The sequence below is a fragment of the Pristis pectinata genome, chromosome X (genome assembly GCF_009764475.1).
Source record: "Pristis pectinata isolate sPriPec2 chromosome X, sPriPec2.1.pri, whole genome shotgun sequence".
In the NCBI taxonomy this organism is placed as follows: Eukaryota; Metazoa; Chordata; class Chondrichthyes; order Rhinopristiformes; family Pristidae; genus Pristis; species Pristis pectinata.
Window position 1 is genome coordinate 11,657,643 of NC_067450.1, and position 17,436 is coordinate 11,675,078.

Sequence of the window (17,436 nt, forward strand, 5' to 3'; positions counted from 1 at the left end):
CCACCCTGTCTACTTGCACTAATATATAGATATAATCTAAATTATTTAGCCACAATCCAGCAGTTTCAGGATTAATGTAACTGAGATGCTAGCCTCACCTTTAACCTCAGCGAGAATTTTCTCTTTGAACAGTGTGTGTCTGGCTCCATTGGGAACTTAACCCAATGTTTTCAAGCTGAGCAGCTGGGACGTCCATCATGGTCTGGGCTGCTTCCATCAGTGTTGCCGATTATAGCAGTGTCAGGGCCCCAGAGCAACTCCCTCAGGGCCACAGACATCTCTAGGGTCACCCCGTAAGTTAAGCCTGCTCTCCGCCATTGACGGGCCACAGGTCGGCTGAATCGGAGACTTCCCTGGGCAGTCGACTGCTTTTGATCACTGCATATGTAAAATGTTCAAAGTCTGACTTCCACGGTAAAACGTGGCACTTCCAGGCAAATGGCCATCGGATGCAGGGCTTTAGATGTTATCACATGACTCAGAATACAGTTGGAAGTCTGAAGACCAGGACTGAACCACAACTGTGTTTCTCCTCTTTTCCTTGCTTGGATATCCCCAGCACACGTCATTCTAGGTCGAGATGTGCCATCCCAAGTTTCCATTAATGCCGACTTTGTACTCAGTTACCTGGCGGTCAACAAAAGAGGGTTGTGAGGGGGTGTTGCCTCCCTCCTCTCGGGTCCAATGGAGTGTTGAAACCCAACGTGGCGAATGAAAGGAGATTGAAATGAAACGATTGCAGATTTACTATCTAAATGGAGAGAGATCGCAGATGAGTGGAGTAGGGGTGTTTCAGGGCGTGAATCAAAAATAGTTAGCGGATAGGTACGGCAGTGGTTAGGAAGGCAAATGAAAAGTTGGCCTTTGTTGCAAGAAGGTTGGGGTTTAGAAATAGGGAAGTATTGTTACAGTTGTACAGGATATTGTTGAGGCCACACCTGGAGTATTGTGCATCATTTTAGTCACCTTATTTAAGGACAGATATACTGGCATTGGTGACAGTCCTGATGGGATTCACCAGGCTAATTCCCGGGATGAGAGCGTTGTCCATCACAAGCGGCTGAAGGAATTAGATCTGTATTATTTGGAGTTTAGAAGAATGAGGGGTGATCTTTTTGAAACATATAAGATCCTGAGGGACCTTGACAGGGTAGCTGTGGAGATATTCCCACTAGTGCAAGAGGTTTGAATGAGGGGACATAGAGACATTAAAACTCAGTTGCATCAGAATTTCTTCTTGCGGGGGGGGGGGGTAAATCTCTGGAATTTTCTGCCCTGGAGGGTTATGTAGGCTGGATCAGTGGGGATATTTAAAAAGGAAGGACATTTGTATCCGTATCGAAGGAAAGATGTGCTGGCCCTGGAGAGGGTCCAGAGGAGGTTCACAAGAATGATCCCGGGAATGAAAGAGTTAACGTGTGAGGAGCGTTTGATGTCTCTGGGTCTGTACTCGATGGAGTTCAGAAGGATGGGGGGGGGATCTCATTGAAACCTACTGGATACTGAAAGGCCTGGATAGAGTGGACGTGGAGAGGATGTTTCCATCAGTGGGAGAGTCCAGGACCAGAGGGCACAGCCTCAGAATAAAGGGACGTCCCTTTAGAACAGAGATCAGGAGGAATTTCTTCAGCCAGAGGGTGGTGAATCTGTGGAATTTGTTGCAACGGAGGGCTGTGGAGGCCAAGTCATTGGGTGTATTTAAGGCAGAGACTGATAGGTTCTTGACTGGTAAAGGGGTTAAGGATTATGGGAGAAGGCGGGAGAATGGAGTTGAAAAATAAATCGGCCATGATTGTATGGCAGAGCAGACTTGATGGGCCAAATGGCCTAATTCTGCTTCTATATCTTATGGTCTATCTTATGGAGGTAAATTTTTGAAAGATCAGCGAATTAAGGGTTTTAGGAAACTGGAACAGAAGAGGGCCTGGGGTAGGTCAGCCATGATCGTGTTGATTGGCGGGGTAGGTTTGAGGCCTAATTCTGCTCCTAATTTCCTGTGTCCTTAACCACAGGAAGCTAACGTATGACACGGCACATGGCTGTGCAGATATCCTCTTCACATTGCTCATTCAGCCTCTTGTCTCATGCAGGTGAATCTAACAGCAACTTTGGGAACTTTTGACGTGGCAGCTGAGGTCGATGAGGTGAAAATCGAAGGTGTAGGGCAGATGCATCTGTCTCTGTCGAGCTCGCGAGTGGACAACCTGAACCGCCAGCTCCAGTTTGTCACGTACACCAACACCGTCTTCAACCCCAACACGGCTGACACAGGTGTGTAGCCGGGACGCAAAGTCACCCGAAAACGGGGAGGAAGTAATGAATTACGCTGTAGAGGTGGGAGAACAGGAAGGGAGGAGGTCAGGTCAGGGATGTTACGGTTAACTTAAGAAAAGATAACTTGCGTGACTTTGTTGTAATCTACAGCGAGGTCTTAACCTGGCAGCTAAGGTGAGCTAGCAATGATGATCCAATTAGTCACGTACTGAGTCCAATGCTCCTCTGATGAAGGGAAGTGGTTTTCAGTGGCTCTGTTTTGTTAGGTAGCTGATCATTGCACATGTATCACTCTGCTTCAGGATGAAGTGAGAAGATCCTGTTTGGATAACAAGTCTAAAGTAACTGTCGTTCCCTTTTTTAAATATGTTTGGTATGTGCGGTGCAGGCTAGGTTCTGTTGAATCAATCAAAATAACCATGGGAAAAGTTGGAATATATAGTACAGAAACAGGCCATTTGGCCCAACTGGTCTGTGCTGGTGTTTATGTTCTACGCCAAGCTCCACCCACCCTTTTCATCTCACCCAATCAGCACATTGATTCACCCTCATACTTTCCTAACGTGAGTACATCCATGCCATTTACCTCAGCTATGCATTGTGATAGAGATTCTCATCATCCTCTGGGCAAGGGAGTTTCTCCTAAGTTCCCCACTGGACTTATTAATGACCATCAACTTAGTGCTATGGACTCTCCCTCCTCAACATGGAAACATTTCTTACTAAAAACAATTTTAGTTGCTTTCAGTACTCTGTGTGGGGAAAGGAATTGTCCACGTTTTGGGTTGAAACCCTGCATTAATTCCTTTCCCGCCCCACAGATGCTGCTCGACCGGCTGAGTTCCTCCAGCAGATTGTTTGTTGCTCCAGATTCCAGTGTCTTTAGTCTCTTGTTTGCTTGGCTCTTTTGACAATGCCGAGGTTATGAAGCAAAATGTTTCCACATTAAAGCTTCTCACAGGAAAATACTAGTGTCAATTGCTATTCTTCTTAATGTTTCATTAAGTGATAAAACTTTCAGTGGTAAGATTGGTGGATCATGACCAAAAGGATTACAGAAGATATTTGTGATATTTGAAATAAATCTCCATTCCTTTGTTGATAGATTTTGCTACTTGTTCATGAATGATTAGTTCCTTTCACATGTTCCCAGATTTTCACAGTTCCTTATTTAAAGGTTACATGTCTATTTTCCACACATTTGACATATTTCTCTGATTTCTCTCTGCTTTACGCTTGTGAAATGGAGCGCGTGTGACTCTAAATTTCCTGTTAAGAGACTTGCTTCTACATGTACATTATGTGCACCTTTTTCAGTGTGCCTTCAACTCTGGAATCCCTTCGCTAAATCTCTCTCTTCCTTTAAGACTCTGCTTAAAACCTATCTCTTTGATAAGACTTTGGTCAACAGCACCAAAATTCCTTGCCTAAATCAGTGTCCCCTTTTATTAGATTATGCTTCTGTGAAGCCTTGGAACATTTTGCTGCATTAAAGCTCTATATAAATAAAAGTAGTTGTTGGTGGTGTTGTAGCTTTTTTAGGTACTTCTATATAATTAATTGCGGGAAGTTAAAACTCTAAGTGCGGCTTAATTTTTTTTTTAAATCAAGTGACAGTAAAACTCCAATAGTCCGGCATGCTTGGGACTTTGGTGGTGCCGGACTGATGGATTTTTCTGACAGATACTCTTGTGCATACCACATCTGCCAGTTAACACACGCTCCTGGGGAATGGAGGAAAGGAGGTGAAGTCTCCTCTCCTTGAGGGAGGAGTTTGGAGACCTCCCTAATGCAGCAGTGAGCAACAAACCGTGAGAGCAGCAGCCTGGAATGGTCCTGAGGCCAAGAAGCTGGGAGTGACCCTGGCCTTCAGGGGCAAAGCAGTCTGAGCACATGTGAGGTCACAGAATGCAGGGGAACCAGGGCGAATGAAATTTGGTTGTTCTGGGACGATTTCAGACCAGTGAGGTTGAAAATCATGCTGGAGATGAATTTTGAGTGTTACACAATGTTGATGTCATTTGGGGGGGGTGGGGGGGGGGGAAGTTTCACACCAGGAAACGTTGCTAGCGCAAATGAAAATCCCGCCGAAATGTCAGATTTCCCGCCCAGCGCCAAGACACCCAGACACGCAGTATTGCTCTGTTATAGCTTGCTGATCTGGAACTCCACAGCACTGCTTTCATTGGAATTTCTGGGTCCCAGTGTTTTAAAATCTGTGACTATCCTGATAACTCATTTGGGAATAGGTGTAACTAATGCAGAAGGTCTTTAGAGATCGGTGATGCTGCAATTTTTAGCCATTTTCCTAGGATGCTTTGGAGACCTTCTGCATAAAGTTGAGCTGGGGACATTACAAATGTATCAGTGTCACAGCTCAGGGAGGTGACAGGTTCAAGTCCAAGTCAAGTCGATTTCATTGCCATGTGCACAAGTGCGGTGAGGTACAGGTACAGTGAAAAAATTGCTTGCAGCAACATCACAGGCACGTAGATACAGACAACACACAGAACATAAATCATACAAGGCAGTGAAGAAAAACCCTGTGCGAAACAAGACATCAGTGCAAAAAAAGCCACAATCAGAGACAAGTCCACGGCAGTGCAAGAGGTGGTCTGTAGTGTTCCGTTGCTGGGGTAGGGTTAGGGTTGTGCAGGTCGGTTCAAGAACCTGATGGTTGTAGGGAAGTAGCTGTTCCTGAACCTGGTGGTGTGGGACTTCAGGCTTCTGTACCTCCTGCCCGATTGTAGCAGCGAGAAGAGGGAATGGCCTGGATGGTGGGGATCCTTGATGATAGATGCCGCCTTCCTGAGGCAGCACCTCCTGTAGATGCTGTCAGTGGTGAGGAGGGCTGTGTCCGTGATGGACCGGGCTGTGTCCACTACTGTCCTCGGGTTTGATTATCCCTCAGTCTCCTGAGTTCACTGATGGAATGAAAGATCACTTCCTGGTGGTGAGGGAAGGGTGAGATTTTTTTCCTTATCCCTAGAGTCTAGACTGACAGTAGAGTACCGGGGTACATACACCTTGATGGGAAAAAAGTGGGGTTGTGATGCCTTTGACAGTCGAATAGTACAGACTCGAACAAGGTGAGTCCCCACTTGCGGCTGGAACTGGAGGGGGCCAGACCCAGGGAATCCTTGACCACCTCTCCTTTCCCATCCCGGCATCGAGGATAAGGTGCGAGGGCTGCATTTATTACATAAAACAAAATGGCTTGGCTGAGTGAGAGCTAGGGTGGGCATTGTGTACTGTGTCAGAGCTGGCTGGCTCTGAGGGTCTGTCCTGTGGGCTGTGGTTCAGCTGCCATTGGCTGTCCGGTGTTTAACGTGTTAACTCCCGCCGGTCTCAGTGTGTGTATTTTACATCTTGCAGTGCAGCTGGAAACTGATGGACACCAGGCTTTTTTTGTCATCAAAATCCGACATGCCACCATCCCAAAACTATACAGCTCCGGAGACCAGCCAGGTCAGTGCTATTAATCCAGGATTAATGGAGATGTCCCATCAAAGTCTCTCCAGCCAAGTCAGCCACAGGCACACTCTCTAGCCTTTAGCTGTCCCGTTAATGCAGTCTCGTGTAACGTAGCTTTGAATGTGACTGAAATCCCAATATTTTTGCTGTAACACGAAATGTTTGCCAAGGCTGTGCACGACTTTGCAGGACAGCGTTCCTGCAGCGAATTCCCTGCTTTTTCCAATTGGCCCTGCTCCCGAAAGGCTGCAGGGTGGGAGATACAGGGAGATACTGTTGGGCGCAAATGGAGTAAACAGAAGGCATTGCTTCTCAATGGGCAAGCGTCAGACACGCAACTGCGCCAATTCTCGATAAGCGCACAATTGCTGCAATGCTTATGATGTGTTTCACTGTGTGAATTTGTTAAAGTACTTTCATTTTCTGTGTGCTCAGCACCAGAGCCTGCCTAGTTTATCTCAGCTGCCAATTCCCTGCCCTTGGTGACCATGTCCCTTTGGCAGTGTTGTTCAGTGGTCAGCTACTAGGCATCTCCTGGGGTCTCTGGATCGCCCTCCTTAAACCTACTACCCCTTTTACTGGTAGTGCACTAGGACCAGTGGAGGGGGTTCATCTGTGGGAGGAGATGAGTTGCCTGTTGCAAGACGTTTGGTCAGGTCCCTCAAAGACATTGCAGAACCTTCCCGTGCAGCAGCTTACTTCATGAAATGTACTGATTGTTATTAACTATGCATGTAAAAGTAGCCATTTTGTGCATTGCAAGATCCCAGTAATGGCAAAAAGATGAATGATCATTACATCTATTTCATTCTTGTTCTGGATTAAAGGGGAAATACTGACTTGATACCAGTTCTTTGGGTTGTATCCCAGTGTCCTTGAAATCCAGCTGCTATAGTTAGAGTCATAGTGTCGTGCAGCATGGAAATAGGCCCTTCGGCCCGTCATGTCCATGCTGACCATCAGGCACCCATCTACACTAATCCCATTTACCAGCATCGGGTCCATAGCCTTCTATGCATTTGGATTTCAAGTGCTCACATATATACTTCTCGAACCACCCCCTTAGGCAGTTCGTTCCAGATTCCAAACACCCTCTGGGTGAAAACGTTCTTCCTCAAATCCCCTCTCAATCTCCTACAACTTGCCTCAAACTTATAGCCTCTAGTTATAGACCTTTCTGCTCAGAGGATAGGTTTGGCACTAACTACCCCATCTATGCCCCTCATTGTTTGGTGTACCTCTGTCAGGTCCTCCCTCAGCCTCGTCCGCTCCAAGGAAAGCCAACACAGCCAATCCAGACTTTCCTAATAACCGAAACACTCCATCCCAGGCAACACCCTGGTGAACCTCCTCTGCACCCTCTCCAGTGCAGTCACATCCTTCCTGTAGTGTGGTGACCAGAACTGTACACAGTGCTCCAGCTGCGGCCTAGCCAATGTTTTATAAAATTGTACCGTTACATCCCTGCTCTTACATTCTATGCCCCAGCTAATGAAGGCACGTGCCTACTTAACCACCTTGTCTACCTGTGCTGCTGTCTTCAGGGATCCTAGGACTTGTACACCAAGGTTCCTCTGTTCCTTAGTACCTCCTAAGATCCTACCATTTACCTTGTCCTAGCCTTATTAATCCTCCCAAAATTCATCACCTCACATCTTTCAGGATTAAATTCTATCTGCCATCTCTTTGCCCACCTTTAGCAGTTCATCAGTATCGTTCTGTAGCTGGCCTACCTTCCTTGTGATCTCTGATATCACCAATTTTCATGTCAACTGCGAATTTCCCAATCCTGCCTCCTATATTCATATCCAGATCGTCAATGTATATAATAGACAGTTAGGGTCCCAGCACCGATCCCTGTGGTACACCAGTGGGTACAGGCTTCCAATCACAAAAGCAACCCTCCACCATAATCCTCTGCCTCCTCTGACTAAGCCAATTTTGGATCCATTTTGCCACATTACCTCAGATCCGATGGGGTCTTACATTTTGAACCAATCTCCCTTGTGGGACCTTGCCAAAGGCCTTGCTGAAGTCCATGTAGACTGGATCAACTGCATAACCCTCATCGACACACTTCATCGCCTCCACAAAAAATTCAGTCAAGTTGTTCAGACAGGATCTCCCCTTAACAAACCATGCTGACTTTCTTTGATTAACCCCTTTTCAAGTGCAGATAAATCGTGTCCCTCAGGAGTTTTTCCAGTAACTTCCCTACCGCTGATGTTACATTAACAGGCCTGTAGTTACCAGGCTCATCCCTGCTGCCCTTCTTGAATAAAGGAGCCACATTCACTATCCTTCAGTCATCCGACACCTCACCTGTGGTCAGTGAAGACGTAAAAATCTCCAGCAGGGTCCCAACAATCTCCTCCCTTGTCCACCATGGTAACCTGGGATACATCCCATCTGGCCCTGGGGATTTATCCACCTTTAAGCAAACTGAGACATGTAATACCTCCTCCTCTTTGATGCTAATTTGTTCTCGTTTTCCACCACCTCCCTCCCTGAATTCTCCAATTTCTCTCCTTTGTGAATACAGATGAGAAGTATTCATTTAAGGCCTTACCCAGGTTCCCAGCTCCACGCACAGATTGTCCCTTTGGTCCTTAATGGGCCCTAATCTTTCCTTGGTTCTCCTCTTGCCCTTAACATACTTATAAAAACCTTTTAGAATGTTCCCTAATCTTGTTCATCTGTGATATTTTGTGCCCTCTCTTTACCCCCTCCAACAGTCTTTCTGTAGGGATTGTCCTGTTTTCAGTTCTTGATCTCTGTCATAAGCTTCCTTTTTGTCCCTTATTCAACCCCCGATATCCCTTGACATCCAGGGTTCCTTGGACTTGTTGGCCTTTCCTTTCATTGTTATGGGAACTCGTTGGTCCTGAACTCCCATTACTTCATTTCTGAATGACCCCACTTGCAGGTGCAGACTTACCTGCAAGTACCTGCTCCCAGTCCATTTTTGCCAGGTTCTGTCTTATATTGAAATCAACCTCCCCTCAATCCAGGACCTTAATTTCTAGCCCATAACAACCTTAAAAATTCCACAGTTATACCTACCCAGTCTTGATGAAGGGTCTCGACCTGAAACATCGACTGTCCATTTCCCTCTATAGATGCTGCCTGACCTGCTGAGCTCCCCCAGCGTTTTTTGTGTTGCTCCAGATTCCTGCATCTGCGGTCTGTCCTGTCTCTGAAATGTTTTCCCACTGACACTCCCCTCACTTACCCAGCCACACTCCCTAAGATTAGGTCCAGTACAGCCCCTCTGCTGTTAGACTATCTATGTACTGGTTCAAAAACCTCTCCTGGACCCACTCTAAGATTTCCACCCCCTCTAAGCTTTTCATACTGAGGCGATCCCTGTTAATATTGGGGAAGTTAAGGAGAAGGTTCAGGAAAATCCCCTATTACTATTATCCTACGAATTTTATACCTCTGATTTACCTGCATATCTGCTCTTCTATCTCCCGCTGACAGTTTGGAGGCCTGTTGTACACCCACAAGCAAAACAATCATCCCCTTTTTGTTTCTAATCTCCGGTGTTACAAGCTTGCAGGAAGAACTTCCAAGGATATTCTCCCTCATTACTGCAGAAGTGTACTTCTTGATTAATATTGCAACAGCACCTCCTCTCTTACAACCCACCCCAGTCATGCCTAAAGATTCTAAACCCCAGAATATTGATTTGCCAGTCCTGCCCTTCCTTCAACTGTGGCTGTGTGATAGCAACATGCAACATTTCCGCATGTTAATCAACCCCTCGGTTCACCTGCCGTATTAGTCAGACTCCTTGTATTGATGCCCTTTCCAGAACTGATGTATTAGCTGAGACTTTGTGTTCAGCTCCTCCTTGCAGTTTAAGCCCACGACCCTTTGATTCAAGGGCAGGATTCCCATGGAACTGAGTTAATGTGCAAGGAAACTCAAACCTTGTGGATTTTTAAGACCTTTGACTGGGAGAATCTCAAGAATGTTGATGGGTTTCTTTGTGTATCACACTCGCTGAGCAGACAGAGACAGAATCCTTCCAGTTCAGTCAGAAAGTGATAACATGCACATTTCAAATTTCTCACAGGTATCTCCTAAAACAAATCAACTCTGAGTTACCAATAGCTATTGTCGCCACCCGTCCAAGAATTAAAGAATAATTTCCTGGACAGTTCTGCAAGCAAGATCAAAGGGGCGTTTAATGAAGTGTTTTTTAAAATTTTCTTGCTCACTTGTTTGTTAGCTATGAACCGTGTTGCCGTGCTGAGTAGTTAAAGATGGGAGATTTTGTGATGGAACGTCTGAGCTGAGTTGACAACCATGGATCTTGCCCGAGGCTTCAAGCTGTGTGGAGGATATCTTCGGATTGTCCCTCTGAGGGAGGCTGAAATTTCAGAGGAGCGAGGGGGACTGGCGGTCAGAGGTTGTGGGACTCTGAAGGGATGTCCCTCAACTTTGACTCTGAGGTGTATTATAAAGGAGTTTTGTAAGACAGTTGATTCCAATTTGGAAGACTGATACTCATTTTGTAAATGTAGGCTACTTTTAGCAAGGAACTATAAAATGGGCAGAAGACTGAGATCCCTCACCACAAGTACTCTCACATATCGAGTGAGCCAAAACGTGACCGAAACATTTGGAAGGTTAAAGCCACAGTTTTATTAACAAACAATCTGCTGGAGGAACTCAGTGGGTCGAGCAGCATCTGTAGGGGGAAAGGAATTGTCGACATTTTAGATCGAAATCCTGTGGCAGTCCCGATGCAGGGTCTTGACCTGAAACGTCGACAATTCCCCCGATGCTGCTCGACCCGCTGAGTTCCTCCAGGAGATTGTTTGTCGCTCCAGATTCCAGCGTCTGCAATCTCTTGTGTCCCCGCTGTTTTATGTCCTCACTATAAAATAGCACCACAGCCCACTGACTACCTCAGTCACCAAATAAAAATCAGATTAGTTAAGGATTTTAGAATGAGCAGAATTAACAAAGCTAAAAGAGCAGTGGCTTCATAAACCACTGAATTTCCCTTGACGTGTAAAGCCTGTTACAAGTAGTGACACCTTAGCACTTCTGTGCCAGACTTAAACTGTTGTGCAGTAAAGTTTTGACTTTATGCAGTGGTGTGAAATACTGAGCAAGCAGCATGCTTAATGTCTCTCCTGATTTGTATTCCCATTGAAGCATCTAAAGCTGTGACAGAGGCAGTCCTCCACATTCACACCAAGCTGTGAAGCAAGCTCCCGAGAGAACCTCTCAGAACGCAGTTGTATCAATCAGTATAGTGACCATCATCGAAGCAAGGCAGGAACTCCTCATGGTGTGGGATTCCAGCATTTCTGATTGGCCACATTTAGTTCCCCTGGGTTATTAAACTTGGTCATGCTCTTCCAGGATAGCATCGCTGCAATCGTTTGGTTTAACATCCCCTGAGCAGACAGCTTAACATCCGTAGTAAACAACACCCTCCAACAGTGGTTATCCCAGTATTGACCTTAACCTGGACAAAAAGACTTCTATTTCATGACTTCACCAACACTCCAAAGCACTTTACAGTCTTTTTTCAATGTTGTAATGAAGAAAATGCAGCAACCAATTGTGCACAGGAAATTCCCGTAAAGAACAATGATCAAATAATCTTCTTTTGTGGTAACATATGAGTGATAAATATTGTCCAGGACATGATGGAGACCTCCTCTACTCTTAGAAATAATATGGGACCTATCATGGCCCACCTAAGAAGGCAGATGGGGCATTGTTCTTTCACAATCAAAAGGCAGTGCCTTTGGCAAAGCAGGGCTCCCTCAGAATGCCATTAGCCTAGGATCATTAGCCTAGGCACGGTGCCCAGATAATTATGCTGACCCAATAGATTAGGAGGTGCCCTGACATAAAACGTTGAGTACAAGTTTGCAAAGCTGTGGGTACACAATCCCACATGGATCAAGCAGGGATGTGTATAACAGAGAGCAAACAAAGGCAGAACTGTTGGTCGGATCAGCAATAGTGGCTGATGTGGTCTGGCCAAACTCGCCTGGGTTATCTGAATTGAAGCTTGATGTTTGAATTTTTGTAAGTGTGCCTCCCTCTTGAAGAGATCATTTCAGAACATGTTGATCAACCTGCAGAAAACCCAACAGCAAATGCTGGAAACACTCAGGCAGCATCTGTGGAGAGAGAAACAGAGTTAATGTTTCAGGTCAAAGACCCTTTGTCAGAACTGGGAAGAGTTAGAAATGAAATCAGTTTTGGGTTGCAGAGTGAGGGGGTGGAGCAGAGGGAACAAAAGGGGGAGGCGTGTGATGGGGAGGGGAGTGGGGGAGACAGAGTGACAGAAGTGATGATGGGTTGGTTGAGGGGGGGAGGTGTGAATGGAGGAGGTGTGATGAGGAGGAGATAAATGAAATCTGAAATATCTGGAGGGAGAAAAAATACAGAATGTTGGAAATGTCAAACACAAACTGGAAAGGTTGGTCATCTGAAATTGTTGGATTCAGTGGTGAATCCTGATTCATTTTCAGATAACCAACCTGTCCTGTTTACTTTTCACATTTCCAACATTCTGTATTTTTTTTCTCCCTCCTCTTCAGGTATTTTATTTATCTCCTGGTATTCACGCCACCTCCACACACGACTTCCCCAGCCAGCCCACCATCACTGGTCACTCAGTCACCCCCACCCTCCACCCCATTCCACTTTTGTTCCCTCCCCTTTCCTCTGCAGCCTAGAACTTGTTTCCTTTTTTTTTAACTTTTCCCAGTTCTGTCGACCTGAAACATTAACTCTGTTTCCTTCTGCCTGGATGCTGCCTGGCCTGCTGAGTATTTCCAGCGTTTCCTGTTTTTATTTCAGCTTTCTGCGGTTCTTTTTAGTTTGCTTTGGAACATACCAAGAAAGGTGGGGGCCAAAAAAAAAATCAACGGATAAAGAGAGAGAGAAGCAGAAAATAAACCATGAGCTAACTCCATGCCAAATCCTCACCTTGTTAAGTTTTGGACCAAATCAAGAGATAGCAGAAATTGCACAGATATCTCCCTTAACACCCTCATGGTATAGATCAGCCATTAACTTGCCAAATGATGGAACAGACTTTAAGGCCTGATTGGCTGCCTCCTCTTCCTGTAACTCTTAGGTCCAGGACTGTGGGGCAGTTCAGTGGCATTATATGGAAAGAGTGTGTTATATCTAATAAATCACTTCAAAGAAAAGGTGGTCACTAACTATTCTCTGTGTTTTAGGATATAACGTCAGTGCATTGGTGACTATAGCAACCAAAACATTCTTAAGGTACGACAAGCTGAGGGAGCTGATATCGAGCATTAGGAAGTTTTATCCCAATGTCACCATTGTAATCGCAGATGACAGCAACAAACCACAAAAGATTGAAGGACCGTTTATTGAGCATTACATCATGCCATTTGGGAAGGTGTAGTATGGTTTCTCTTTACTAAATGAGGCAAGAACCAAACAAGACAGGTGTGAGCTGGGTGTGTACAACATATGGACATGTGGTAACAGAGGGAGATAGTGAGTAGTTTAGGAACAGCATCGTATCTCTTGCTACTTTTGAGGGAGACAATTGGAGAATGTCAGGTTGATACAGGAGGAGGTTCCTCATCTCAGTGTTTCCTTAAGAAGAGAGAGGCATCAGAGGCAGAGACCCACAAACCTCCTATTGGCCATTTCCAGAGTCCTGGGAAGAGATTTTCTCCCTGCACTCCCAGCTTGGGAAATGGGACACGGGAAGAAGGGCGAGGATGCTAGACAGGGCAGAATGTAAGAAAAAATTAAACAATAATTTAAGAAGGAAGCGGGCTTCTTATATCGCGTACATCAATATTATGTAGCATTTTCAAAACTTGATATATTCACACTCTCCCTTTGTTATACGGGTAGTTCTGCTATAACACAAATTGGATATAATACAATTGATGGATTAGGGAACACTATTTGTACTATGCGGGCTGAATTGCTTATAAAATCCCGTTTCCATGTAACCACCCTGCAGTAATCAGACACCATTGTCTCTGAAGAACGCAGGCTGCCAGTTTCACCGCGGGAGGCCACTTAAGGGAGTTACTTTGGAAATTGACAACAATAGTTTCCATTGATATTTGTGCAATTTTACTTTATTAAACAATGTAACATACAGCCTTCAGATTCTTGGCCTGCAGTAGCAGAATAAACTTATAGCTATTAAAAACACCTTTAGTTTTGAAAATCCTGCAGGAAAAATAACTTTGTTATTGCGAGTCTGAAACCCTCTAGCCCCTAACCTGGTTTCTCCCATTGTCACAATTGTTTTTATAATGTGATTTTCTATAATGAAAGGTTTCTTAGGGATACAACTATATCATTATAGCAGAACTACCTGTATTGATGTCCTGCATAGACTGAATAGGAGCTGAACAGAGTGTGGAACTCTCTGTCCACAGATGACCCTTCCTTCTCTAACCCTTACCTTGCATTGTATCGCCACTGCCTCTTCATTTGTCTTGTCTTTTCTTCCACTTTTCCCTCTACGATGCTCCTTCAAACCTATCTTTACAACCATACTTATGATCACTTGCCCCAGCCTCTCCATATGCAACTCACTGTCAAATGCTGTGTGATAGCACTCCTGTGGTGCACCTTGAGATGTTTTGCAATGTTAAAGGTAACACATTGCTGTTTTCTTATCTTGGTGATGCTAAGCACCATAAGAAGTGGTAACACTGACTACATAATACAGGTCATGCTGAATATATAATAGAATCTAAAATACAGTCACTACTTTCCAACCCTAATATATTCTCCCTTGCTATAAGTAAAGCATGTTGATATCTTTATATTCTACCTTTAATGCACAGAACATCTCAAGGTGTTTTGCACTCGGATATCCGTCTTGAAGTGACAAAGCAAGGAGATTAGAGAAGGTGGCTGAGGCCGTTGTTAAAGAGGTTGGTTTTAAGGAGGCATTTGAAGCAAAACCAGATTGGGGAAAGTGGTTGAGACTGTGGGGGCAAGATGTCTGTAGGTTTGGCTGCCAGTGTGTGTGGTGAGAATCTGGGAGTCAGTGAAGGCAGTGAGGTGGGTGAACTGGATTCGGTGTGGATTGGGGTACAGAATGGAATTTGGGAAGAGTTGGGGAGGGCAGACCTTGCGAACACGGTGAGAATTATGATTAACACTGATGTATTTTGTGGATACCTTGACAGTCCGAGACCAGATCCACCAAATGTTTGGCGGATTAATTTGGTGAAGTGAGTAGAAAATATGCTCACCTTTGGAGCATGTTCTAAACATTGAGGAGCCATCAGTCTGGGGGTGATGGCTTTGTTATTCTCCGATGCTGGCCCTGCTGAGGTTTTATTTCACTGTTAATCTGGGGCAGGTAAATGCATCTCTGGTAGCTGGGAACTCTGACACCCTTCTTGCTCCCTGGAGGGGAAGGGTTGTCTGCATCCCACTAACCTCAGCCATGGTCCTGTGACCATGATAAAGGGGGGGGGGGGGGGGGTGGCTATTGGTCCAAAGCATGAAAACCAAACCCTCTTTGGTGGTCCGGGTGGATGCCCTTACCTTCTTGAGGGTGCTCTGCTCCTGCATGGGTCCAAGGAAGCTCTAGTGTCAGCCCCTTCCCCCAGCTCTGCAGTGCATGCAAACATTTGCCTCATGAGGGGCAAGAGGTGGTCCTGCCTTTTACAAGAAGTAAAATGGAGAGCAGGCAGAATGGGTGGGTGGCAAGTGAGGGGGAAAGCATGCAAAGGCACAGTTCTCCTGCCCAATCATCTGAAGAGACTGGCAGCAAATTTCAATTGCAGATCTGTGTTGTTCTCAACATCTAACAGAAGCGATAAGCAGCCTTGCATCCTTTTGTGGGAATTGTATTGCACCTCATGTATTTTCCCAAAATGTAACACCTCACACTTTTTCATGTTGTGTGCCATTCCACAGCCTGTTTGCTTGAGGTGTCTTACAGGGTTCCTCACTGTTAATTATACTTCCCAGCTTTGTGTCATTTCCAATGTTAAAATATTGTCCTGTACCTTTAACCCATGAACACATCACAACAGAACTGAACCCTGGCAAACATCACTCCCAACCCAAAGGCAATAACTTGCCACAACTGGTGTCTACCCTTCTGTCAATTTTTTATCCAAGCTGTTACCTCCCTTTTTCATTCCTTGAGCTCCAATTTTATTCAAAAGCGTCATTGTGTGAATGGACAATTAGGCAAATTAATTTTGGTTGTTTCGGGGGAGAGGGAGAGCCCAGCAGGAAACGCTGAATGTGTGTAGATATGCACTCTGCACAAAACGCTCATTGAGTCAGAGAGAGATTCAGCACAGAAACAGGCCCTTCAGCCCACCAAGCCTGTACCAACTATCAAACACCCATCTAAGCTGATTCTTCCATTGATTCTCCCCACACGTTCCCATCAACTCCCCCCAGATTCTACCCCTCACCCACACACTGGGGACAATTTACAGCGGCCAATTAACCCACCGACCCGCACGTCTTTGGGACGTGGGAGGAAACTCCACACAGACAGCACCGGAGGTCAGGATTGAACTCAGGTCTCTGGTATCGTGAAGCAGTGTCTTCACCCGCTGCACCACTGTGCTGCCCAACATTGCCCAGTATGGAAGAAAATTAACATGAAACAAGCTCTTCCAGCAAATGAAACTTCTTTTTTAAAGAAGTATAACATATAGATTCATAGAGTTATACAGCGCAGAAACAGGCCCTTTGGCCCATCTTGTCCATACTGACCAAGATGCCCATCTACGCTGATCCCATTTGCCCGCACTTGGCTCATCTCCCTCTGAACCTTTCCTATCCATGTACCTGTCCAGATGTCTTTTAAGCATTGTAGTTGTACCTGCCTCAACCACTTCCTCTGGCGGCTCGTTCCACATTCTCACCACCCTCTGGGAAAAACCTACCCCTCAGGTCCCCTTTAAATCTTTCCCCTCTCACCTTAAACCTATGCCCTCTAGTTTTAGACTCCCCTACCTTGGGAAAAATACTGTGACTATCTACCCTATCTCTGCCCCTCGTGATTTTATAAACCTCCATAAGGTCACCCCTCAGCCTCCTTCACTCCAGAGAAAACAGCTCCAACTTATCCAGTCTCTCCTTATAACTAAAGCCCTCCAGTCCCGGCAACATCCCTGTGAATCTTTTCTGAACCCTTTACAGCTTAATCACATCCTTCCTATAGTATGGTGACCAGAACTGCACACAGTACTCCGTGTAGCCTAACTGATGATTTGTACAACTGTAACACGATGTCCCAACTCCGACACTCAGTGCCTCGGCCGATAAAGACAAGCATATCATATGCCTTCTTCATCACCCTGTCTAACTGTGTCATCACTTTCAGGGAACTATGTACCTGTACCCCTCGATCTCTCTGTTCTACAACGCTCCCCCAGGCCCTGCCGTTCACTGTGTGCGTCCTGCCCTGGTTTAACTTCCCAAAATGCATCACTTCACACTTGTCCGAGTTAAACTCCATCTGCCATTCCTTGGCCCACTTCCCCAGCTGATCCCGATCCTGCTGTAACCTTGGACAACCTTCTTCACTGTCCACCACACCACCAGTTTTGGTGTCATCCACAAACTTACTAATCAATCCACCTATATTCTCATCCGAATCGTTAATATAGATGACAAACAACAGAGGACCCAGCACCGCTGCTCACAGGCGTCTAG

General features: G+C 45.5%; 1 protein-coding gene across 2 annotated transcripts in view; it reads left to right on the forward strand.

Annotated features, from left to right (window-relative positions):
* Positions 1 to 17,436, forward strand: part of b4galnt1b (beta-1,4-N-acetyl-galactosaminyl transferase 1b) — an 86,060-nt gene that overhangs the window by 59,174 nt on the left and 9,450 nt on the right. The window contains exons 6-8 of one of the 2 annotated variants that reach the window (XM_052009544.1): positions 2,091 to 2,271; positions 5,650 to 5,742; positions 12,975 to 13,162. In XM_052009544.1, coding sequence (XP_051865504.1) covers positions 2,091 to 2,271; positions 5,650 to 5,742; positions 12,975 to 13,162 — 462 coding nt within the window. The remainder of the gene's footprint in view (positions 1 to 2,090; positions 2,272 to 5,649; positions 5,743 to 12,974; positions 13,163 to 17,436) is intronic. The other variant, XM_052009545.1, reaches the window with a different exon arrangement.